Source organism: Semicossyphus pulcher, unplaced genomic scaffold (assembly GCF_022749685.1).
Source record: "Semicossyphus pulcher isolate SPU_LCO1_2020_fin unplaced genomic scaffold, fSemPul1.0.p SCAF_30, whole genome shotgun sequence".
Lineage (NCBI taxonomy): Eukaryota > Metazoa > Chordata > Actinopteri > Labriformes > Labridae > Semicossyphus > Semicossyphus pulcher.
This window is the reverse complement of record NW_027211705.1, coordinates 1,773,079-1,797,962: the sequence shown is the minus strand read 5'-3', so window position 1 is coordinate 1,797,962 and position 24,884 is coordinate 1,773,079. Positions and strand designations below refer to the sequence as shown.

The 24,884-nt window shown below is 46.7% G+C and overlaps 1 protein-coding gene across 1 annotated transcript; it reads left to right on the top strand.

Annotated features, from left to right (window-relative positions):
• Positions 1-691: 691 nt before the first annotated feature.
• On the top strand, positions 692-23,567 carry LOC138606692 (immunoglobulin superfamily DCC subclass member 3-like). The gene is made up of 14 exons (XM_069679115.1): positions 692-731; positions 6,579-6,884; positions 6,976-7,120; positions 7,293-7,423; positions 7,533-7,670; positions 7,764-7,922; positions 15,584-15,749; positions 17,031-17,281; positions 17,362-17,526; positions 17,652-17,840; positions 18,731-18,838; positions 18,918-19,041; positions 19,120-19,219; positions 22,395-23,567. The coding sequence occupies exons 1-14, from the start codon at positions 692-694 to the stop codon at positions 23,565-23,567; spliced, it is 3,195 nt and encodes a 1,064-aa protein (XP_069535216.1).
• The last annotated feature ends 1,317 nt before the right edge of the window (positions 23,568-24,884 follow it).

Here is a 24,884-nt window from a genome sequence, read left to right as displayed (position 1 = left end):
GGGAGTCGAGGTGATGCAGGATGTGGTGCAGTCCCATGTTGACCGCATCATTCACCGACCTGTTTGCCTGGGAGGCAAACTGCAGGGGGTCCAGCAGGGGAGCTGTGATGTCCTCCAGTCCAGAGTTCATGAACACAGCTATCATCTTCTTCTATTCCTGACATCACAGTCTCCTCCTCCTCCTCCTCCTCCTCCTCCATCTCCGTCTCCGTCATACTGGTACTTCCTTATTCTGCTCCGTTATATTTGCAGGTACTTTTCACTGCACTGCATCAGTCTCATAGACCATGATGCTTTGCTGCAGATTAAACATCAGTATATAAAGTAGATACCCCCCCCCTCCTTATTTGTAATGCAGCAGCTCCTCAGCTGTGATCCCCCCTCCTCACCCCACCTGACCTCAGGGTCAGTGTCACCCCCACCCATCAGTCTGTCCCTGCGGTCCCTCTCTGGCCCCGTCCCTCCTCCCAAACAGGCCCCGCCCCCACTCCCCGGCTCTTCGGGTCAGTTTGGATGCGGTGTTGAAGAGTCCAGCAGCGTGCGAGAGCTGTAGCTCCGTCAGACCACAAAGAGGCTTAAAAACTTTTTCACAAACAGAAGGATTAAGAGAAGAAGAAGAAGAAGATTTTCATGTTTGAACGTTTGAGCTGCTGATGTTCGACTGTCTGATGATCCGGATCTGAACATGAACATGATGAAGATGCTGCTGCTGCTGGGACTCTGCTGCTCAGGTCTGACTCCTCTCCTCTATCTTTCTCCTTTATTACTATATTTATTCTGTTGATCGCAGCGCTGTGAGAAACAGACACACAACATGTCCATGTTCTCTCTTCTCTGTGTCAGTAAAACGTGTGAGAGAACATGAGTGAGTCAGTGAGAGGTTCTAATGAGAACCTGCAGCAGAACACAATAAGATGTATTATTTATTTTAATATATAAACAATTTGAATGTTTCTCTGAGAGCTCAGCACACAGACGGTCCTCACTAACATACATATTCATCAGCTCATCTCCATACAGACGCTTGTGTGTGTGTGTGTGTGTGTGTGTGTGTGTGTGTGTGTGTGTGTGTGTGTGTGTTTTGCTCTTGAACTTGATGGAGAGGCCTCTTCACAGTGTGTGTGTGTGTGTCAGTGTGTTAACCCAGCAGAGTGTCAGTCGTCACACTGATGAAGTGTTAACTCAATAATACACATTATTATAAATATAATGGTGTAAAAGTTTACTTGAATCATAAACAGAGTTTCATCCGAGCATTTACAGTCTCATTAAAGCGTGAGATAAATGTGTAACCCTCCGGCCTGTGTGCTGCCTGACAGACCGGACTGAGGGATTACACAGACTGACTGCAGGTTCAGATCAGAAGAGCTTACAGTGGTCTTTGACGTGTAGCAAAGGTCCTGGCAGAGCAGAGAACGTCATCTTTTATGTTCTTTAGTCCTTTAGTTTGCTTACAGACAGATTCCCTGATCGATGGTTTTATCGAGACGTGACTCTGAAACACAAGTCTTTAAAGTCTGAACCATCGAGTCCAAACTGAACAGGAAGCACACGCTGAGGTTTGAAGAAAACATGTCACATGACCTCAGAGAACCAAAACAGTTTCTTCATGTTCAGTCTGAGGTTTTTATAACTGCTCCCTAATCAGCTGATTGAACAGGAAGTGACTCAGCAGCTCTTAATTGGCTCTAATTAGACCCATTACACTTACATTGTCCTGCTGTGTGTGTGTGTGTGTGTGTGTGTGTGTGTGTGTGTGTGTGTGTGTGTGTGGTGGAAGGGGTTGGTTCTCATGACTGAAACTTTGATATCATCAGTCTGATCACGTCTGTGATGAAGGCCTGCTGTTGTTTGTGTGTGTGTGAGTGGGGGGGGTGTATGGGGGGGTCTTGATAAATCCTATGAAGTTCACGGTCAGGTTCGGGCGTGCGACAATACTCCACAGAGAGAGAGAGAGAGGGCGGGGGAGGGGGCGAAGCTTCAAGACCTGAACTCAGACTCTCATGACCTCCAGGGGCCGAGGTCACCCTCTGAGGGGGGAGGGGGGTTCAGGGGATTTAGAGGCTGGTCAGGGTGGAGGGGTCTGTCTGCTGCAGTGTTTTAAATGCCCTCCCCCCACCACCCCTCAGTATAATGACGACCCAGATGGGAGCTGTGGATTAAATCTGAACGTGCAGCAGAGACTCAGAGCAGACTGAACCTGAGTTCAGTTCACACCTCATCCTGATCCTGATGTGTGAGAGACGGTTCAAACCGCTCCGGCTTCTCCTGTTCCACTGACCTGCTCTCTCTTTCACTGTGAAGCTGCTGAGCTACAGAACTCTGTCATCAGGTTCTGGATCCGGTCTGGATTTAAGATTTATCAGACTTGTCCCTGTGTCCCGTTGTCCCTGTGACCCACTGTCCCTGTGACCCTGTGTTTCACTGTCCCTGTGTCCCACTGTCCCTGTGACCCACTGTCCCTGTGACCCTGTGTTTCACTGTCCCTGTGTCCCACTGTCCCTGTGACCCACTGTCCCTGTGACCCTGTGTTTCACTGTCCCTGTGTCCCACTGTCCCTGTGACCCACTGTCCCTGTGACCCTGTGTCCCACTGTCCCTGTGACCCAGTGTTTCACTGTCCCTGTGTCCCACTGTCCCTGTGACCCACTGTCCCTGTGACCCTGTGTCCCACTGTCCCTGTGACCCAGTGTTTCACTGTCCCTGTGACCCACTGTCCCTGTGACCCTGTGTCCCACTGTCCCTGTGACCCTGTGTTTCACTGTCCCTGTGTCCCACTGTCCCTGTGACCCACTGTCCCTGTGACCCTGTGTTTCACTGTCCCTGTGTCCCACTGTCCCTGTGACCCACTGTCCCTGTGACCCTGTGTTTCACTGTCCCTGTGTCCCACTGTCCCTGTGACCCACTGTCCCTGTGACCCTGTGTTTCACTGTCCCTGTGTCCCACTGTCCCTGTGACCCACTGTCCCTGTGACCCTGTGTCCCACTGTCCCTGTGACCCACTGTCCCTGTGACCCTGTGACCCTGTGTCCCACTGTCCCTGTGACCCACTGTCCCACTGTCCCACTGTCCCACTGTCCCACTGTCATTGTGACCAGCTGAGTCCTGAGGATTCTGGTTCAGTTCTGGTTCAGTGTTGAACACCCTCATCCAGGTCTACACTCCGTCCCGCCCACTGCGCTCTGCCAATGAAAGGCGCCTGGTGCTCCCATCACAGCAGGGCCCTAAGTCTCACTAGACTCTTCTCCTCAGTCGCCCCCCGGTGGTGGAACGAGCTACCAAACTCCATTCGGTCCGCAGAGTCCCTTTGACCTTTAAGAAGAAGCTAAAGACCCAGCTCTTTATGACCTCTGACCTTCATGATATTGATGCTTTTGATGATGATGGCATCAAGGATGTTGTTGATATTGATAAGGATGTTCATGATGATGATTATGACTATATTGATCTGGTTGATGTTGTTGCCCTGTGCTCTGCCTGCCAGCACCAGTGACCTTTCGCACCTGAAGCTGTGTGTTGGCTCTCATTGACTTCGTTCCCTCCTGTCTCAATCATTGCTTGTGTTGTATTAACTGTCAGATGTACGTCGCTTTGGACTAAAGCGTCTGCTCCATGAAACTGTAACATTGTGTGGAGGTGTGACCTGGTGTCAGTTTCACACCTGACTGAGGAGCAGCTCACCCAGCTGGAAATATTTTGTTCTAAGAATGTTCTGAGAACGTCCGTGCAATGTTCTGGTAATGTTTTGAGCGGGAAACTTTATTTGGTTCCCAGAATGTTCCTTTTAATAGCAGGAGAACGTTCTCTGAAAACATCCTCAGAAAGTTGCAGTCAGCATGTTCTAACTTTGTTTTTATGTAACATTGAGCAAATGTTTTATAAAAGGCGTTCTGACGTCCCACGCCTCAAGAACATCCTGAACAGATCTGCAGAATGTTGACGTTGAAACGTTTTGTCTAAAACGTTTAAGTTTTAACGTTACAAGAACTTCATGTGAAATGATAAACATCCTTAAAACTCTTTGAATGTTAGATTAAAACATTTTCTTTCAAACATAATTAGAACTTGGAGGTGATGTTAGCCGATGTTATGGGAACGTTCCCTGCTAGCTGGGCAGGTGGTGTCGCCCTGGTTTCGCCCCGGTGTCGGTCTAAGATTAAACTCTAACTCTGATGTGTGGTTTGAACTTGGCCCGGTTGTTCTCCAGGTTCTGCTCCAGACATGTTCTGGTGTGGTGCGTTCAGGGACATCAGGAACACAGGTTTGTCTGTTTCATTAGACGAGAGGATGAACGTGAACTTAGAAACAGACAGCAGAGTATTACATGAAGAGTTTATAGAGAAGAAGAAGAGGAGGAGAAAATGAACGAGTGAATGAAGAGATGAAGCTTTTAATCACAGAAGTCGAGCAGCTGCAGCACGAACACTTTGTTTTCTTTTGGGGGGGGCTGTTGTGTCTGGTTCACACTTTTGTTGTCATTATTGTTGTCATTCATACTATGGGGGGGGGTCCAGACGTCACGGTGAGCCTCCTGCCGTCCGTTGTCTCGTTTCCTCGCGAATGAAGAGCAGCTGGGACAGAACAAGATGAGGGGTGGAGGGGTCAAGGGTGGGGGGGGGGTTGATGACATTGTCTGAGGGATGTAGGGGGGGGGGGGGGGAGTGTGGGAAAGTCACAAGGACCAAGTTCAAGTTGAAAAGACGAGAGACGATGCGTTCATGTGAGAGATGTGTCCGATCGGCGAGCAGAGGAACACACGAGTCTGCTCACACACGGTGAGACACGACGAAGCTTCATCAGCAGCTTTATAACAAACACACTTTGAGAGTGACTCCTGTACGGCTTTTATTTCTTTATTGTTCTTTATTGTTACATATTATGAGACAGTTCTTGTTGCTTACAGCAGGTTGTAGCATCAGAGTCAGTATCATAAGGGACATACTGACAACATGACAAGAATATCTCTGCAACATACGACAGTATTGTGGCTCTCTCATGGTTCCAGTCCTACTTGACTGATCGGAGTTTTTCTGTGCAGCTAGGTGAATTCACCTCATCCTCAGCCCCTCTCACCACTGGGGTCCCCCAAGGCTCCATCCTCGGGGCGATTCTTTTCTTGCTGTGTATGCTACCATTAGGCTCAATTTTCAAGAAATATAATCTTTCTTTTCATTGTTTTGCCGATGATGTTCAGATCTACCTGCCTTTAACATCAAAATCCAATGACTCTGTACAGACATTGCTTGATTGCGTAACCGATGTTAAATCTTGGATGATCGCAAACTTTTTGAATCTCAATGAAAACAAGACTGAAATCATAATGTTTGGATGAAGTGCAGCACATTTTCCTGCTGGCTTTCTGGGCCCCCTTACACCAAACATCTGGTCATCAGTGAAAAATCTTGTTGTAATATTTGATGATGGGCTGAAATTTGATCGCCAGGTCAGTTCAGTCATGAAAAACAGCTTTTTCCATTTGAGGATTTTATCGAAAGTTAAAGGGTACCTGCCACGTAAAGATCTTGAGACTGTAATCCATGCTTTTATTAACACGCGACTAGATTACTGTAACTCATTGTATCTTGGCCTGGACCACTCACTCTTGCACCACCTGCAGCTGGTACAAAATGCAGCTGCCCGTCTCCTTACTGGCAAATGCAAGCGTGACCACATATCGCCTGTCCTAGCTTCGCTGCACCGGCTCCCGGTTGCTTTTAGAATTGATTTTGAAATGTTATTGTTTGTTTTTAAAGCTCTCAACGGCCTAGCCCCCCAGTACTTGACTGAGCTCCTCCGTATCCATGCCCCTGCCAAAACTTTGAGATCCTCAAATCAACTACTACTGGTCACCCCAAAAATTAGGCTAAAAACCAAAGGTGACCTTTGTGGCGGCGGCTGTGGAACAACCTGCTTTTGCACATCCGCTCTGCTGGATCGATTGAGGTTTTTAAATCCTCTCTTAAGACACACCTCTTCTCCCTGGCTTTTAATCAAGTTTAAGTGGACCTCTGGCAAATTTATTTTAGCATTTATGTTATTTATTGTAATTGCTGCATTGTATGGGTCCCTGCTTTTAATCTGTACAGCACTTTGGTCAACCCCAGTTGTTTAAAATGTGCTCTATAAATAAAGTTTGAGTTGAGTTGAGTATTAATAATTATCAGGGGCACAGTTGTTGCAAAGTTGTTGTTTTATTTTACTTATCTGTGAGTTAATAATGAATTTGTGTGATTGATCATTAACGGCTTCATCATCACCTTCATCACCATCAGTGAGTACTTCCTGTTTCCTCTGCTTTAGGAAACAAACAGAAACTATTTTATTTTATTTTGAAAGGATCTGTAATGAGAGATGACATCATCTCCTCATTCATGAAAAGAAACTTTTACTGATTTCAGAATTTCAAACATTCAGACACCCAAATGTTTTTCATTTTTATTAATAGATTTATTGATTAAACATTCAGGATAAAGACATGATGTTGGTTATTAATCAAGATTTTTGAACATTGTTATATAGTCCTGTGTTACCTGTGAGACCAAAGTGAGGGCAGAGAAACCTTATTGTGTGTCTGTCTCAGGTGTGATCGGAGCCTCTGAGCTGGCCTTCCTCAGAGAGCCTGCTGATGTCATTGCCGTAAGGGACCGCCCCCTGATGCTGGACTGTCAGGTGGAGGGGGAGGGGCCAATCTCCATCACTTGGAGACGGAATGGTGTCCCCGTGATGACCGGTGTCCGGTCAACGGTGCTGGCTAATGGCACGCTGCTCATCAGGAGCGTCGCTAAGAGACGAGAGAGCGATGAGACAGACGCCGGAGAGTACGACTGCGCCGCCCAGAACCGCTACGGACGCCTGATCAGCCGCAAGGCCCGTGTGCTGCTTGCCTGTGAGTCACATGACCTCTGAGGCCACACACACACACACACACACACACTGTAAGAACACGTATTGATCACCAGTACCCCCTTCCCCCCCAGCCCTCCCTAAGTTCCTGTCTCACCCGGAGTCTGTGGCGGTGGACGAAGGGGGTGTGGCCAGACTCACCTGTCAGGTAAATGGAATCCCAGAAGCAAACATCACCTGGCAGAGAGACCGACGCCCACTGAGCACAGAGGACCCCAGGTACGAGTAAATCAATCAGTCTATTGATTACAGTAAAAATACACAATAAATACACACAGGAAGTACAGAAAGTAATCAATCATAGCTGTGTACTTAATGATCAATGAATACTGAACACACATGTATTATAACTGGATTTAACATGTAATTAACCTCAACTCGGGTCCCGCAGGTACACTCTGCTACCTAATGGCGTGCTGCAGATCACTGGCGTGAGGCGAACAGACAGCGGTTTGTTTCGATGTGTCGCCACAAACATCGCCAACACACGATATAGCCAGGAGGCGCAGCTGTCTGTCACTGGTAAGACCAAACTCTGGACACAGGAACCCCACAGAGACCATGTTCTCACCTGAACCTTCAGGTGTGGGTGTCTCCCCATGCTGACAATGTTCTGTTGGTTCTGGTTCAGTTGCAGGATCCAGGATCTATAGGGAACCCGTCATCCTGTCCGGCCCTCAGAACCTCACCATCAACGTGCACCAGACGGCCATCTTGGAATGCATTGCCACAGGAAACCCTCGACCCATCGTGTCCTGGAGCCGCCTCGGTGAGAACACCTTCACTCACTCAACCTGTCAGAATGCTGTCAACATGGTAACCATAGTGACAACTTGTGTGTTTGTGTGTGTGTGTGCGTCAGACGGGCGGTCCATCGGCGTGGAGGGCATCCAGGTGTTGGGCACAGGTAACCTGATGATCTCTGACGCCACGCTGCAGCACTCAGGAGTCTACGTGTGTTCAGCCAACAGACCAGGCAGCAGGTCGAGGAGGACAGCGCTCGGACGACTCGTAGTTCAAGGTACACACAGTACACACAGTACACGGTGGGACGGCAGTGTCACAGTCGGTGGTGCAGTGTTAGTATAAGGTATTATTTTTTATCTTTTTTCATGTTTTTATTTGTTGTTTAAATTATTTTAATTTTCATTCAAAACGTAATTTAAAAAAACTGCGTTTTAGTGTCAGACTGTCCAATAATCCAGTTTAACTCCAGCAAACTTCAGCTGATCTGAAGTCTCATTGTCATTGCTTCTGTTTGACTGATGAACTTGAACTCATCATTTCGAGTGTGTGTTTGTGTCCATCTGTCAACATTGTTTGCTGCTGCCATCTGACTCTTAACTGTCGACCTCTGACCTGTCTGATAATGAAAATAACAATAATACTAACAACAACAATAACAACAATAAAAATTATTATTATTGTTATTATTATAAAAATATTAATAATAGCTACAAAAATTGCATTTCTGTGCAGAAAATATGTGTGAATGCTGAAAGCTGAAATGAAAGTGCCAAACACTGAAAATGTAGAAATGTTAAATAAACTGCTTAAAGCTGTTGAAAGGACTGAAAAGGTGAGGAAGGCGAAGTTGAAGGATTGGCAGAAGAAAGTGATGGTGAGGAAGGTGTGGCTGAAGGTGAGGCAGAAGAAAGTGATGGTGAGGAACGTATGGCTGAAGGATTGGCAGAAGAAAGTGATGGTGAGGAAGGTGTGGCTGAAGGTGAGGCAGAAGAAAGTGATGGTGAGGAACGTATGGCTGAAGGATTAGCAGAAGAAAGTGATGGTGAGGAAGGTGTGGCTGAAGGTGAGGCAGAAGAAAGTGATGGTGAGGAACGTGTGGCTGAAGGATTGGCAGAAGAAAGTGATGGTGAGGAAGGTGTGGCTGAAGGTGAGGCAGAAGAAAGTGATGGTGAGGAACGTATGGCTGAAGGATTGGCAGAAGAAAGTGATGGTGAGGAAGGTGTGGCTGAAGGTGAGGCAGAAGAAAGTGAAGGTGAAGCAGAAGAAAGTGAAGGTGAGGCTGAAGGTGAAGCAGAAGAAAGTGAAGGTGAGGCTGAAGGTGATGCAGAAGAAAGTGAAGGTGTGACTGAAGGTGAGGCAGTAGAAAGTGAAGGTGAGGAAGGTGAGGCTGAAGGTGGGGGGAACAGAAGCTGCATTCACACTAATAACAATAAAAACTTTCAAGAATGTTGAACACTTACAGATTTAAAATCAGGAATATTGAAGGGTTTTAAAGAACCATAACAAAAACTGCAATAATTAGATTCAGAGAGGAAGAACCACCTCTGACCTCTGACCTGTGACTTCATTACAGACGCCTGCAGCAGGAAGAGATGCATACAGACCCCTCCCCCTCCTATGGGGTCCAGGAGCCCTAAATATAAACCTGATCTGATAGATGTGTGTGTGTGTGTGTGTGTGTGTGTGTGTGTGCGTATTCTTCTTCAGGTGTTTTTACTGCAGACAGACGCTGATACATCGATGTATCGATCATCAGCTGATGTCTGAGACTCTGAGGGTGCGTTTGTTTTACTCCTCCTCGCAGACAGAGGAGGTGTCAGAGTGCTCAGGGGTCAGAGGTCAGCAGGCTCATTGTGTGTGTGTGTGTGTGTGTGTGTGTGTGTGTGTGTGTGTGAGAGATTAGAATACAGATTTGCATGTGAAGAGTCCACTTCACAATGAGCACTTTATTCACCCAGACTGTCTGTCACACACACACACACACACACACACACACACACACACACACACGCACACGCACACACAGATTCATTCTTAATAAATGTGTCTGATTTATTTTCAGGTTTCAGACTTTATTTAAATTGATAAAAGTGTAAATATCTGTGTGGTATAAACAATGCGTGGTATCCCATCATGCATTGTGCTGAAATAATAGTGACATGTTCAACACGAAAGATGTATTTAAAGACGATCTGCACACTGATCTGTGTCTATAGAGAACAGGAAGTGATTAAACCTTCAAAATGAAGCTTCCTTTGTGTGTGTGTGTGTGTGTGTGCGGGCGTGTGTGCCTGTGCGTGTGTGTGTGTGTTTTGCTCTTGAACTTGAGAGTGAAAGGTGGCTCTCCACAAATCAACTTTATTTCTATGTTAATGCCTGCCCCCCCCCCTTAGATAAATGGCTCCTATTCATCCCCCCCCCCCCCACTGTCTGACCCCTGAACTCTGACCCCCCCCCCCCCGTATAGGAGTGGGCGTTTCTTTAGGAGGTTATTCAGGGTGACAGAGACACTCGTGTGTGTGATGGGCTGTCTCTGTTTGTTACCGTGGAGACGGAGCAACCAAAGGCGAGACAGCACCTGTCTGTCTGCTTGGGGTGGGGGATGTCAGAGGTCAAAGTGGTGCTCAAACAAAGACAAGTTCAAGTTCAGGCGGAGCTTCTCACAGAGTTCATGATGCTGCCAGAGGGAAGACGTGAAGAGACACTGAGTCATCATCAGTCTGGAAAACCTTCGGTGCTTTGATTTTAAACAGGAAGTGAATGTTAAAAATATAATATATATATAATATAATATATAATATCAAAAAGTGTAAACATAAACACATCTGCAGTTAACTTTTCAAAATACAACAGATCAATGTTCAATCACATTATAGCAGCTTAATAATAATAATAATAATGATAATGATAACAATAACAATAACAATAATAATAATAATAATAATAATGATGATGATGATGATGATGATGATGATGATGATGATGATGATGATGATGATGATAATAATAATAATGATGATGATTATATATAATATATTACAATAGAAGTAATTAAATATTAATTGAGATAATTAAAATAATAAAGTAAAAGATTAAAATATAAGATCAATGAAAAGTAAACAAATAAACATTTTATTAAAAGTAAATTAGATAAGAAGTTATTGGAATGCAGCAGTAAATAAAAGTGTTTAAAGACCTGGGGCCGACACTACAAAGTGACTTCAGCAGACCCGGGGTCTCTGTTCCTGATCTGCTTCACTCAACCTGACAAAGGAGATCACGCTGAGCGGTCACATGACGCTGGCTATCAACTCGATAAGTCAACCCAGGGTTTCTCTGAGCGCGCTCACATTAAAGCCCCTTTTATGGTGTTTGGAGCAAACGACTAATCTAAAGACGGACAAGTCTGCCGTCAGCTGATCGGCATATTTTACAAACTCAGAGCAAACTGTGATTTCAGAAAGAGATGAAGAAATTTCACATAATCCAGACTGACATCACTCAGCTGCAGCTGCTGGATGCAGGACGGACGAACAGCAACAAAACACAGACTGTGTACATGTGCAGATATAATAATATCACTGCTCCATCATCAGAGCACTATATATTTATTATAACACTCTATTATTACACGTTTCACAGATGTATTTTAGTTAATGACAGATTTAGACTTATTCTCTCAGCCGTATCAAACTATGGAGCAAATAAACAAAAATATAAAAGCACAATTTAGAGCAGTATGAATGCTACTTTCTTATCTTACAAAAGTACAAAAGGTCTTTAGGCTTCATTGTGTTTATCAGTCTCTGGTGTAGATGTATATCAGTAAAGCACGAATATCTCCCATTAATATATTTCATATTCATAAAAAGCATACAGTAAAGTGGAAGTGTGTCACCGCTCTCTCTCTCCCTCCTCCCTTTCACCATCTGCTCACAGAGCTCCTGAATCAAGAGACCTGATTGGTCAGTGGGTGGTGATTAGTTCAGGTGGTTCTTCAGGTACTCCTGTAACTTGTTCTTCAGGTACTCTTGTAGCTTGTTCTTCAGGTACTCTTGTAACTTGTTCTTCAGGTACTCTTGTAGCTTTTTCTTCAGGTACTCTGGTAGCTTGTTCTTCAGGTACTCTTGTAGCTTGTTCTTCAGGTACTCTTGTAGCTTGTTCTACAGGTACTCCGGTAGCTTGTTCTTCAGGTACTCCTGTAGCTTGTTCTACAGGTACTCCGGTAGCTTGTTCTTCAGGTACTCTTGTAGCTTGTTCTACAGGTACTCTTGTAGCTTTTTCTTCAGGTACTCTTGTAGCTTGTTCTACAGGTACTCTGGTAGCTTGTTCTTCAGGTACTCTTGTAGCTTGTTCTTCAGGTACTCTTGTAGCTTGTTCTACAGGTACTCCAGTAGCTTGTTATTCAGGTACTCTTGTAGCTTTTTCTTCAGGTACTCTTGTAGCTTGTTCTACAGGTACTCCTGTAGCTTGTTCTACAGGTACTCCGGTAGCTTGTTCTTCAGGTACTCTTGTAGCTTGTTCTACAGGTACTCTTGTAGCTTGTTCTACAGGTACTCCGGTAGCTTGTTCTTCAGGTACTCCTGTAGCTTGTTCTACAGGTACTCCGGTAGCTTGTTCTTCAGGTACTCTTGTAGCTTGTTCTACAGGTACTCTTGTAGCTTTTTCTTCAGGTACTCTTGTAGCTTGTTCTACAGGTACTCTGGTAGCTTGTTCTTCAGGTACTCTTGTAGCTTGTTCTTCAGGTACTCTTGTAGCTTGTTCTACAGGTACTCCAGTAGCTTGTTATTCAGGTACTCTTGTAGCTTTTTCTTCAGGTACTCTGGTAGCTTGTTCTACAGGTACTCCGGTAGCTTGTTCTTCAGGTACTCTTGTAGCTTGTTCTACAGGTACTCTTGTAGCTTGTTCTTCAGGTACTCTGGTAGCTTGTTCTTCAGGTACTCTTGTAGCTTGTTCTTCAGGTACTCTTGTAGCTTTTTCTTCAGGTACTCTGGTAGCTTGTTCTACAGGTACTCTTGTAGCTTTTTCTTCAGGTACTCTGGTAGCTTGTTCTACAGGTACTCCGGTAGCTTGTTCTTCAGGTACTCTGGTAGCTTATTCTACAGGTACTCCGGTAGCTTGTTCTTCAGGTACTCTTGTAGCTTGTTCTACAGGTACTCTTGTAGCTTTTTCTTCAGGTACTCTTGTAGCTTGTTCTACAGGTACTCCAGTAGCTTGTTCTTCAGGTACTCTTGTAGCTTGTTCTTCAGGTACTCTTGTAGCTTGTTCTACAGGTACTCCAGTAGCTTGTTCTTCAGGTACTCTTGTAGCTTGTTCTTCAGGTACTCTGGTAGCTTGTTCTACAGGTACTCCGGTAGCTTGTTCTTCAGGTACTCTTGTAGCTTGTTCTACAGGTACTCCAGTAGCTTGTTCTTCAGGTACTCTTGTAGCTTGTTCTTCAGGTACTCTTGTAGCTTGTTCTTCAGGTACTCTTGTTGCTTTTTCTTCAGGTACTCTGGTAGCTTGTTCTTCAGGTACTCTTGTAGCTTTTTCTTCAGGTACTCTGGTAGCTTGTTCTACAGGTACTCCGGTAGCTTGTTCTTCAGGTACTCTGGTAGCTTGTTCTACAGGTACTCTGGTAGCTTGTTCTTCAGGTACTCTTGTAGCTTTTTCTTCAGGTACTCTGGTAGCTTGTTCTACAGGTACTCTTGTAGCTTGTTCTTCAGGTACTCTTGTAGCTTGTTCTACAGGTACTCCGGTAGCTTGTTCTTCAGGTACTCCTGTAGCTTGTTCTACAGGTACTCCGGTAGCTTGTTCTTCAGGTACTCTTGTAGCTTGTTCTACAGGTACTCTTGTAGCTTTTTCTTCAGGTACTCTTGTAGCTTGTTCTACAGGTACTCCAGTAGCTTGTTCTTCAGGTACTCTTGTAGCTTGTTCTACAGGTACTCTTGTAGCTTGTTCTTCAGGTACTCTGGTAGCTCGTTCTTCAGGTACTCTTGTAGCTTTTTCTTCAGGTACTCTGGTAGCTTGTTCTTCAGGTACTCTGGTAGCTTGTTCTTCAGGTACTCTTGTAGCTTTTTCTTCAGGTACTCTGGTAGCTTGTTCTTCAGGTACTCTTGTAGCTTTTTCTTCAGGTACTCTTGTAGCTTTTTCTTCAGGTACTCTGGTAGCTTGTTCTACAGGTACTCCGGTAGCTTGTTCTTCAGGTACTCTTGTAGCTTGTTCTACAGGTACTCTTGTAGCTTTTTCTTCAGGTACTCTGGTAGCTTGTTCTTCAGGTACTCTTGTAGCTTGTTCTACAGGTACTCTTGTAGCTTTTTCTTCAGGTACTCTGGTAGCTTGTTCTTCAGGTACTCTTGTAGCTTTTTCTTCAGGTACTCTGGTAGCTTGTTCTACAGGTACTCCGGTAGCTTGTTCTTCAGGTACTCTGGTAGCTTGTTCTACAGGTACTCCGGTAGCTTGTTCTTCAGGTACTCCGGTAGCTTGTTCTACAGGTACTCTGGTAGCTTGTTCTTCAGGTACTCCGGTAGCTTGTTCTTCAGGTACTCTGGTAGCTTTTTCTTCAGGTACTCTGGTAGCTTGTTCTACAGGTACTCTTGTAGCTTTTTCTTCAGGTACTCTGGTAGCTTGTTCTACAGGTACTCTTGTAGCTTGTTCTACAGGTACTCCGGTAGCTTGTTCTTCAGGTACTCTGGTAGCTTGTTCTACAGGTACTCCGGTAGATTGTTCTTCAGGTACTCTTGTAGCTTGTTCTTCAGGTACTCTTGTAGCTTTTTCTTCAGGTACTCTGGTAGCTTGTTCTACAGGTACTCCGGTAGCTTGTTCTTCAGGTACTCTTGTAACCTGTTCTTCAGGTAATGTGTAAACCTACTTGGCAATAAACCTGATTCTGATTGGTAGCTGCATCGCCCTGCCTGGTTCTGGTTTTGGGAACAATGAGTAAACCTGTCCCAGAGGACCTGAGGGGCCTGGATGCCTTGTAGCATACTAGCATGTCTGATAGGTAACTGGACCCAGGAGTAGGATTTAAAAATCTGTCCTCTCACTCGCAGGAAGCCAGGGTAGGGATCTGAGGACTGGTGTAATGTGTTCTACTTTCTTGGTGAGGACTCAGCAGCAGCATTCTGGATGAGCTGCAGCTTTCTGATGAATTTTTTGGTCAGACCTGTAAAGACACCGTTACAGTAATGTAGCCTGCTAAAACTAAAAGTATGAACAAGTTTCTCTGCATCCTGTTGACACAGAAACACTTTGATTCTTGATATATTTTTAAGATGGTAAAAAATTGTAGTGGACAACTACTGACACTGCAAAGAGCACTACAACCACTGACACTGCATAGAGCACTACAACCACTGACACTGCAAAGAGCACTACTGACACTGACACTGCATAGAGCACTACTGACACTGACACTGCAAAGAGCACTACAACCACTGACACTGTATAGAGCACTACTGACACTGACACTGCAAAGAGCACTACTGACACTGACACTGCATAGAGCACTACTGACACTGACGCTGCAAAGAGCACTAGAACCACTGACACTGCAAAGAGCACTACTGACACTGACGCTGCAAAGAGCACTAGAACCACTGACGCTGCAAAGAGCACTAGAACCACTGACACTGCAAAGAGCACTACTGACACTGACACTGCATAGAGCACTACTGACACTGACGCTGCAAAGAGCACTAGAACCACTGACACTGCAAAGAGCACTACTGACACTGACGCTGCAAAGAGCACTAGAACCACTGACGCTGCAAAGAGCACTAGAACCACTGACACTGCAAAGAGCACTACTGACACTGACACTAAAACAATGAAGAGGAAGATTTATTACACCTTAAAGGAAAACAGACAAAGTAACATATTTTCACCCAGGATGAACTGAATAAAAGGTCATGATGATGTATGACCTCCTCCTCCTCTTTCTCCTCCTATCTGCAGCTCCTCCAGAGTTCGTGCAGTGGCCTCAGTCTGTCTCCAGACCAGCAGGGGGCAGCGCAGTGTTCAGCTGCACGGCGTCCGGAGCTCCTGAGCCTCACCTCATCTGGCTGAAGAACGGCAAACTGCTGACTCCGAGCGGCAACGTCAAACTGACCAATGGAAACACGTAAGAACATGGAGACAAGAGGTGTTAGCTAACAGACAGGAAGAGGAGGAGCCATGATTTAGTTTAAAAAATGACAACTTGAAGATGTGATTAAAATAGAGGTTTGACCGTTTGAACCAGCAGGAGGCAGAAATGATGGAGACAGTGGTTAAACATGTATGTGACACCAGTCTTCCCAGTCCTCCCAGTCCTCCCAGTCCTCCTGTTACAGTCCAGTACCTTCACACTGTTCAGCTCGTAGAAGAACTAAAGTCAAATAATTCGGGTTAAAGTCATATATTAAACGCGATCACTGTGAGGACGTACAGTATGAACAAGACACGGTCACTCACTGGTATCTATAAATCAGTCAAATCTAATCGTTTGGTTCTGCAGCATGTGAGAGTTTTCTGTGAGTTTCTCAGGTGAGTCGAGTTCCACCTGCAGTCAGAGTTCAGCGATGGAGAAGCTTCACACTGAAACAAGCTAACAGAGAGAGGAATCAATCCTGTTCACTGAAGCTCTCAGAAAAGTGATATGTGTTATGAAATTTAACACAATATGACACAAAAGTCCCATAATGGCCAATAAGATGCCACCCAGAGTCCATCAGTCTGACAGCTGCTCCAGGTGAGTCCAGGAATATCAGTAAGCCAGGTAACTTCTGAAGACTTAACGTCTCTGACCGTCCATTAAGCAACAGTAATCAGTAGTACAGCTGTTGATGGGCGAGTCTCCACAGAGGACAGCTCAGTCACAGAGGGTCAAGTACAGTTCTGTTCATAGTTTCTAACTTCAGTAATTTATCAACCTGAGCAACTGTGAAAATATAACTGTAGTTTAACTACCATCAAACCAACAAACTACCAGTTTCATATCCTGGAGTTCAGTCAGTGTCTGTGGCCTCTGAAGGTTTGAGGCTCCTGAAGGTTTGAGGCCTCTGAAGGTTTGAAGCTCCTGAAGGTTTGAGGCTCCTGAAGGTTTGAGGCCTCTGAAGGTTTGTGGCCTCTGAAGGTTTGAGGCTCCTGAAGGTTTGAGGCCTCTGAAGGTTTGAGGCTCCTGAAGGTTTGAGGCCTCTGAAGGTTTGAGGCTCCTGAAGGTTTGAGGCCTCTGAAGGTTTGAGGCCTCTGAAGGTTTGAGGCTCCTGAAGGTTTGAAGCTCCTGAAGGTTTGAGGCCTCTGAAGGTTTGAGGCCTCTGAAGGTTTGAGGCCTCTGAAGGTTTGAGGCTCCTGAAGGTTTGAGGCCTCTGAAGGTTTGAGGCCTCTGCTCGCACTGACTGCTGCTCTCTGTCACCCCCTGCAGGACTCTGGCTATCACACGTATCACCCCCGAGGACGAGGCCATCTATCAGTGCATTGCAGAGAACAGCGCTGGCACCAACCAGGCCAGCGCCCGCCTCGCCATCAGCCAGGGGCCCGAGCTGCCCGAGGCCCCGGCCGGCCTGATGGCCACAGCTCTGAGCTCCAGTAGCCTGCAGCTGAGCTGGGATCAACCCACAGAGACGGCCAGCCAGCAGATCATCGGATACGTCCTGCACATCAGATGCCTGGGCGGTAAGACCAGGAGAGAGAGATTAGACCAATCAGAAACTAGCTTCAGTCTGACTTCTAACCTCTGACCTCTGACCCCTCAGAGCCTGACAGTGCAGAACTGCAGGAGGCCGTCAGTAAGACCACGTTCAGACACGAGTTCATCAACCTGGAAGCTGCAACAACCTACTCCATCTACCTGAAGGCCTACTCTGCTCAGGGGGGCAGCCAGCAGTCCAACACCATCACCGCTACCACACAGGGGGGCGGTATGTCCACCTTAAAAACGTTCACACTGCCTGTCCACCTTAAAAACGTTCACACTGTCTGTCCACCTTAAAAACGTTCACACTGTCTGTCCACCTTAAAAACATTCACATTGTCTCTCCCACAGTTCCCAGTCCTCCCAGTTTCTTCACGAAGGTCTTGAACCAGACGGCCATGCAGGTGTACTGGGAGCTGCCCAATAAGCCGGGGAAGCTTGAGGGCTTCAGGTTGGAGTACCGCGGGGTCTCCAACCCAGAGGTCCAGGGGCAGGAGACCTTCCCAGCCCACATCAACACCCACACCATCTCCCACCTGGGTCAGTCTATTAAAGGGACAGTACAGCCATTTTCAGAGTGTTAGCTTAGCTCAGTGATTCCCAAACTGGGGGGGCCTGGAGTAACGACAGGGGGGCGCTGCAAGGCTCAATAAAAGCAATGCACACAGTTCTGCACTGCAGGTAAACAGGCTGACAATTCATCTCTACCAAACGTCACAACTACTAAAACAAAGACAAGGAAACATGTAGAATGGCACCTCTCCCTCAGCTTCACAGTCCCACACTGGCCGCCTGTGTGCTGCAAGTGAAGCCACTTAAAAGTAAACTCTGCGACACGTCCGCCCCGTAAATGTTCTGTTTAAGTGGCCACAGTGTTCAACGGCACCGGGACGCGTGTCACTGATAATGGGTTAGGGTTAACCCTAACCCTAAAGTTCCATCTGTGCCATCAAATGCTCAACTGGTCTCTTATAAACTTGCTTGCAGAGCTGCTTTGTGTTAAAAGTTGCAGACTACAGCTGAGGGATTAATATGACCCTCAGAGGTTTCACCTGTGATTGATGAAGCAACAGGCAGCAAACCTAAGGCTGTCCATCTGTCAACAACACCACTGTGAGGTGCATTTATGACATGTCAAAAGGTATTGAGGAGCAGCATGCGTCTGATAGCGTGTGTTAGTGTATATGGAGGTATGTTTATGTGTCGATCAGTAGGGGGAGGGGGGCAGAAGGGCCTGCAGAAAAAGTTTGCGAACCACTGGCTTAGTTCAAAGACTTGAAGCACGGGGAAACTGCTAGCTTAGCTTAGCTCAAAGACAGTTTTGGATGATTTTTCTTCAGTTCCACTTAGATACACTTTTTAATGGCTGAAACATGTTGTTAGCTTTTGCTAACGCTAACTGTTGCTAACTGCTGTGTATGTTCCTGCAGAGCTGGCGGCGGTCTATGAGATCCAGCTTTTTGCATTTAACGGTAACGGGGATGGTCCGTCCAACAGGCGCCTGGTGTCTCTGGCAGAGGGAGCAAACAGTGCAGCAGGTAAGAGCCTCTACATGACCTTTGACCCCTCCAGTGAAATCAGTAGGACCAGTTTAATGACGCTCTCTGTGTCCAGCAGCTGGTCCGACCTGCAACTGCGATCAGTCCTCTGGCTCCATGTCACCTCTGCTGGTCGGAGTCCACAGCTGCCTCGCCTGCATCCTCTGCTGCCTGCTGCTCGTCCTGCTGGGGTACAGACGCAGGTATGACCTCCATCATTACCTTCATCATCATCATCTTCACCTTCACTTGATGATGTCATCATTCTGCTCTGTCTTCAGTCTCTTCTGCAGGAAGGAAGCGAGCTGGGAGACTCCGCCCACCCTGAACGGGGTCAGAGGTCATAAAGGTCACACAACTGAGAGCATGGAGCTGAGCCAGGTAACACACACACACCCACACACACACTCTCAGTATAAGGGTTAAAGTGACAGGTGTGATCATACCTCCTTCCATTACGAGTCATCAACTGTTTCCTTCAGTACAGGTATCCATGGTAAACACACTGTTTCCATGACAACTGGACTAATTCAGTTTCAGTCATCAGGTTGTTTTTTAGTCACTTTTACCTTTCACTTCCTGTCATCACCTGAGCCTACAGCTGCCGCCATGTTTGTTATCTACAGTCTGAGGCAGTCCTACAGGAAACTTTACATTCAACAGGGCTCTTATTTTGGTAGTTTACAGAGGAAACATGACATCATTATCTAACAGTGTTCCTGTCTGCTCTGCCCACAGAGAGGTGACTCCGCCACTCCTCCAGTGATGGTCATGGTTGAACCGACTCCACCCGTCCAGCCCGGCACAGGCAATGGATAAACCACACATTCCTCCTCCTCCTCCTCCTCCTCCTCCTCCTTCTCCTCGTCCAGCCTGTTTGCGCCTCCTCTGCTCCTGACAGCCTTACAGCCACTCCAGCCTTTATGAATGAGTGAGATTAGAGATTATAGTGATTATAGAGATGATGAGTTTAAGGAACATCAGGAGGTCTGATGCCTTCAGGGAACAAAAACTACAGAACCATGAAACCTCTCAGATGTCCTCAAGCTTCGACTGCAATTCATTTGTTCTTCAAACTGAACCCAGAGCTGATCTTTAACACGAGTCAGAGTCTGTTGGTCACATGGTTCCTGTTTGGTATCAGCTGCTAACGCCGCCTCGTCCTGATGCTTCCTGTTGAAACCAAAACCTTTTTCTTCAGTTTAAAGTCATTTTGAGTTTGTCACCGTCCGTGCCGAGTTTCCAAGACGATGAGGCCTTCCACCTGTCTGACCAGAGACCGGGTCCTCAGAGGATCACTGTGGGTGTGGTTAAACTACCTGAGCAAGTGTTGGCCCTCTGAGGCCCAAAGCCAAAGGGATAATTTCTCTGGTCAGCAGGTGACTGTAGAGGACGTTAGCTCTCCTCTGCGCTGCTTTAGCCTTTCAGTGTTTGTTTGTCTCACCGCGTTCGCCTCAAGTCAGGATGTAGAGGAAGCAGACAGTCAGCTGGATCTCCCCCCCTCCCTCCCCCCTCCGACTCCTCACCAAACTCTTTACCTCCAAAGAGAGCTACCTCAGGCTCAACGCCAAACGCCTGAGCTACAGGCAACCGTTAGCCTCCTGCTGCTGGTCAAGCAAACCTACCTCAAACCAAAAGGCTCCTCTGGGGCCATTTTTCTACCTGTTTGTACCAATGCTGATGTCCTGTGCCCGACCGTCACCAAGAAACCTCCAACACTGAATGTTTTTCTCTGAACCTCCACCGATGGATCGGTCCATCAAGTTCGAGTCTAAGAGCCTCTGACAAAAGGAAAAGAAGATTTGAGTTTATTGTTTGATTCATGACACTTCCTGTTTGACTCCAGCAACATCCTCCAGAGCTGCTTCCAGGGCCCCCAAACGGTTCCAGATCTTAACTCCCACTTTAGAAAACCACTGCAAAAAGATATAAAGGAATCGGACCACCGGGCCGCCGGTTTCTCATGGTTAAGGCACGTGTCGCATGTATGGAGGCACAGCCCTTGACGCAATGGCCCCAGGTTCAACTCCGACTCTCTATCCTTTGCTGCATGTCACCCCCACTCTATCTTATCAATCCTATCTATCCTATCAATAAGGCAAAATGCCAAAAAGAATGACCTCTGACCTTCTGAGCCCCTTAAACCTGTTTTGGATCTGAAGGTCAGAACCTTATATCAGACCACCAGGGGTCTAAAATGCTCTGGAGGTGGACCAAAGTCAGACCTTAAAGACCTTTAAAACCTTCCCTTTCTTAGTTCACAGTCCATTTCCAATAGCTCCAACAGATCGTATTCCCTCCAGCAAAACAACCAGAGAAGTCTTCTGCAGAGTCCAAATAACAGACCTCATCCACCTTCAACAGTCCAAAACCCAATCCAGATCTTAGCTTTCAGGTCAAAACCTGCCACCTTGCACGGAACACTGTCCTGGCCCGCGTCTTTCATGGTCTAAGAATCTGTCTCGGTTCTGTCCTGCTCTGATACTCAGGACTGTTTTTTTCTGCCAGTTTCCTGTGATGAACCAAAGCTCTGACCCTCAACAAACCTCCAGAGCCACCACATGATCCAGGTCCTCTGCCAAAGTTTGAATGATCTGTTGAACAGTTTGGGTCCTGAAGCTCTTCGAGATGTTGGAGGATGAACCTTAAACTTAGAAGTGTCTGTTAGAAGCACCTGTCCTGGTCGTCATGGGGACGCCTCCTCCCCAGTTTGGACTCTCTGGACGTCTCAGTGCGAGGCGTCTCGATCCCATTCTTTTATTAACTGAAGCTCTATTGTTTATTTTTTGCGGAGGCACCCACTTCCTGTCACCTGTTAGCAGGCGTGAGCAGCCTCGTCAGCCATGTTTAAAATGATCTCTAATGTCTTATAATGTCTAAAGGTAATTTCTAAAGTGTCTCGTAGATGAACAGCAGCTTTCTGTTTCAGCCAAACGTCCAAATATTCTTTAAACAAGCTGAATGACGTCCAAAGAAAAACATTTTTCACCGTTTTCACAGTTTGTTTTCACTTCCTGTTTCCAGAAGAACAAACAAACCAAAATAAACACTCTTTAAATGTTATACTTCAGACGAACCCTTTGAGTGAAGGAGAAGTTAATTTATATTTTCATAAATTTTAACATGAAGCTCCGTTTGTTCAAAGAGCCAAAAAAAAAAGAATAAAACAGAAACTTTGACCAAAAGCTCAAAAATAACCGAAACATAACCGCAGTTCTCCGAGAACAGAAACACGAGGCTGATCAGTCTGTGTTGAATGTCCCCCAGACCCACCTAATCCACCTGACACACCAGACCCACCTGACCCACCTGACCCCACAGACCCAACTGACCCACCCAACTCCACAGACCCACCTGATCCCAAAGACATACCTGACCCACCTGACCCACCTGACCCCACGGACCCAACTGACCCACCCAACTCCACAGACCCACCTGATCCCAAAGACATACCTGACCCACCTGACCCACCTGACCTACCTGACCCACCTGAGCCCACTGACCCACCTTACCTACCTGACCCACCTTATCCCACCTGACCCACCTGATCCCACAGACCCACCTAACCCACCTGATCCCACAGACCCACCTGACCCACCTGATCCCACAGACCCACCTGATCCCACAGACCCACCTGACCCACCTGATCCCACAGACCCACCTGACCCACCTGACCTACCTGACCCACCTGATCCCACAGACCCACCTGACCCACCTGATCCCACAGACCCACCTGACCTACCTGACCTACCTGACCTACCTGACCCACCTGACCCCACAGACCCACCTGACCTACCTGACCCCACAGACCCACCTGATCCCACAGACCCACCTGACCTACCTGACCCACCTTATCCCACCTGACCCACCTGATCCCACAGACCCACCTAACCCACCTGATCCCACAGACCCACCTGACCCACCTGATCCCACAGACCCACCTGATCCCACAGACCCACCTGACCCACCTGATCCCACAGACCCACCTGATCCCACAGACCCACCTGACCCACCTGATCCCACAGACCCACCTGACCTACCTGACCCACCTGACCCACCTGACCCCACAGACCCACCTGACCTACCTGACCCCACAGACCCACCTGATCCCACAGACCCACCTGACCTACCTGACCCACCTGACCCACCTGACCTACCTGACCCACCTGATCCCACAGACCAACCTGACCCCCCTGACCCCACAGACCCACCTGACCCCACAGACCCACCTGATCCCACAGACCCACCTGACCCACCTGATCCCACAGACCAACCTGACCCCCCTGACCCCACAGACCCACCTGACCCACCTGACCCACCTGACCCCACAGACCCACCTGACCTACCTGACCCACCTGACCCCACAGACCCACCTGATCCCACAGACCCACCTGACCTACCTGACCCACCTGATCCCACGGACCCACCTGACCCCCCTGACCCCACAGACCCACCTGACCCACCTGATCCCACACACCAACCTGACCCCCCTGACCCCACAGACCCACCTGACCCCACAGACCCACCTGACCCACCTGACCCCACAGACCCACCTGACCCACCTGATCCCACACACCAACCTGACCCCCCGACCCCACAGACCCACCTGACCCCACAGACCCACCTGACCCACCTGACCCACCTGACCCCACAGACCCACCTGACCCACCTGACCCCACAGACCCACCTGACCCACCTGACCCCACAGACCCACCTGGTGTGTTTATAAAAACAAACTACATGTGTATAATGAAATGTTGCTGTTCTGTTTTTAGAACTTGTTTTTCCGTCGCTGCCGCTCGGCGTGAAGAGGAAATTCTGCCAAAATGAAACCAGAGAAGAAGAGAATTAAACTTTAATTATTATTGCTCATAATATTATGATGATTACCATTGCCTGTTTTTCTATTGTTTGCTTTTTTCTTTTTGTCGGTAGTTGAATGATGTGAAAATGTTTGTAGAATTTAAAATGTGTTTTCAGCTGAAGGTAGAAGATGAAACTGTCAGCCATATTTAATAATAAGAAGCCATCCATGTGCGATGTAAGCCATACACAGATGTTCAGAGTGATTATATATAAAGACATGATTACTAAACTCAGACTACCTCACCTGTCGACACGCTGTAGAAACGTAGAGCTCGTAGTGACTGAAGGCTAGAACCAATGAGAAAAGTGATGCTTTAATGTTTCTGATTTCTTTTCTCTCCAAACGTTGAATTTTCATTAATGTGTCATAAAAAAGAAAAAGCGTCCTAAAGCTTGAACCAGAACAGACGGCGGACGACACAGAAACATGACACCTGCTTTTGTTTGGGATTTGGTTGATGAATTCCTTTACGTTGTTCTTCAGTGGAAGACGTTTTAACATGTTTCTGGTTGCTTCCTGTCTGTTCTCCTCTCTGATGTTTAGACACATGAAAACCAAATAAAACTGAATTTAAGTAGAACACAGAGTCTCTTGTTATTTTCTGACCGATTCATGAAACAAATATGTGACAGCATCGAATGTTTCATCCATTTAGCACTATTTAAGGTTTAAGGGTTTTTTTAAGGTTCAGAGTGAATAAAACCAATAAATCGACTTCTTGATTAGTGACATGTTCACATCAGCAGAATAAACAACAATAAAAATAGTGTTTTTCTGTCATTAATTCTGTTCTGTAGCAGCCGGTCTCACTGCTGCTCGTGTGTCACTGACTCCCTGCCGGCTGACTGCAGGATGCTTTAAACCTCATCAGCTGATTTTTCTCTTTGAACCATTTGATTCGTTTTGATGAAGGTCAGTTTGATCTCAGAAACGGGAACAAAACATGTGTTTGTTTGTTTTTATGACAGAAAAGAAAAAAGTTTCATTATTAATCTGTAATTATATGTTTGTACAAACACAGCTGCTGATTGGCCCTCAGCTCTGATGTCATCCATACAAGGTGTAGCACCAAACATTGTGTTAACTGTGACATCATTGTGAAAGGTTTCCATGGTTACATACAGGTGTGAAGGATTTCTTCCAGCTGCAGGTATTTCAATGTCACAATGAACCTGTGGT

Coding starts and splice junctions, on each gene's coding strand:
- LOC138606692 (XM_069679115.1), top strand. CDS start 692: ATGATGAAGATGCTGCTGCTGCTGGGACTCTGCTGCTCAG. Junction 7,923..15,583: donor CGGACGACTCGTAGTTCAAG/GTACACACAGTA, acceptor TCCTATCTGCAG/CTCCTCCAGAGTTCGTGCAG. Junction 19,220..22,394: donor AGAGCATGGAGCTGAGCCAG/GTAACACACACA, acceptor CTGATCCCACAG/ACCCACCTAACCCACCTGAT.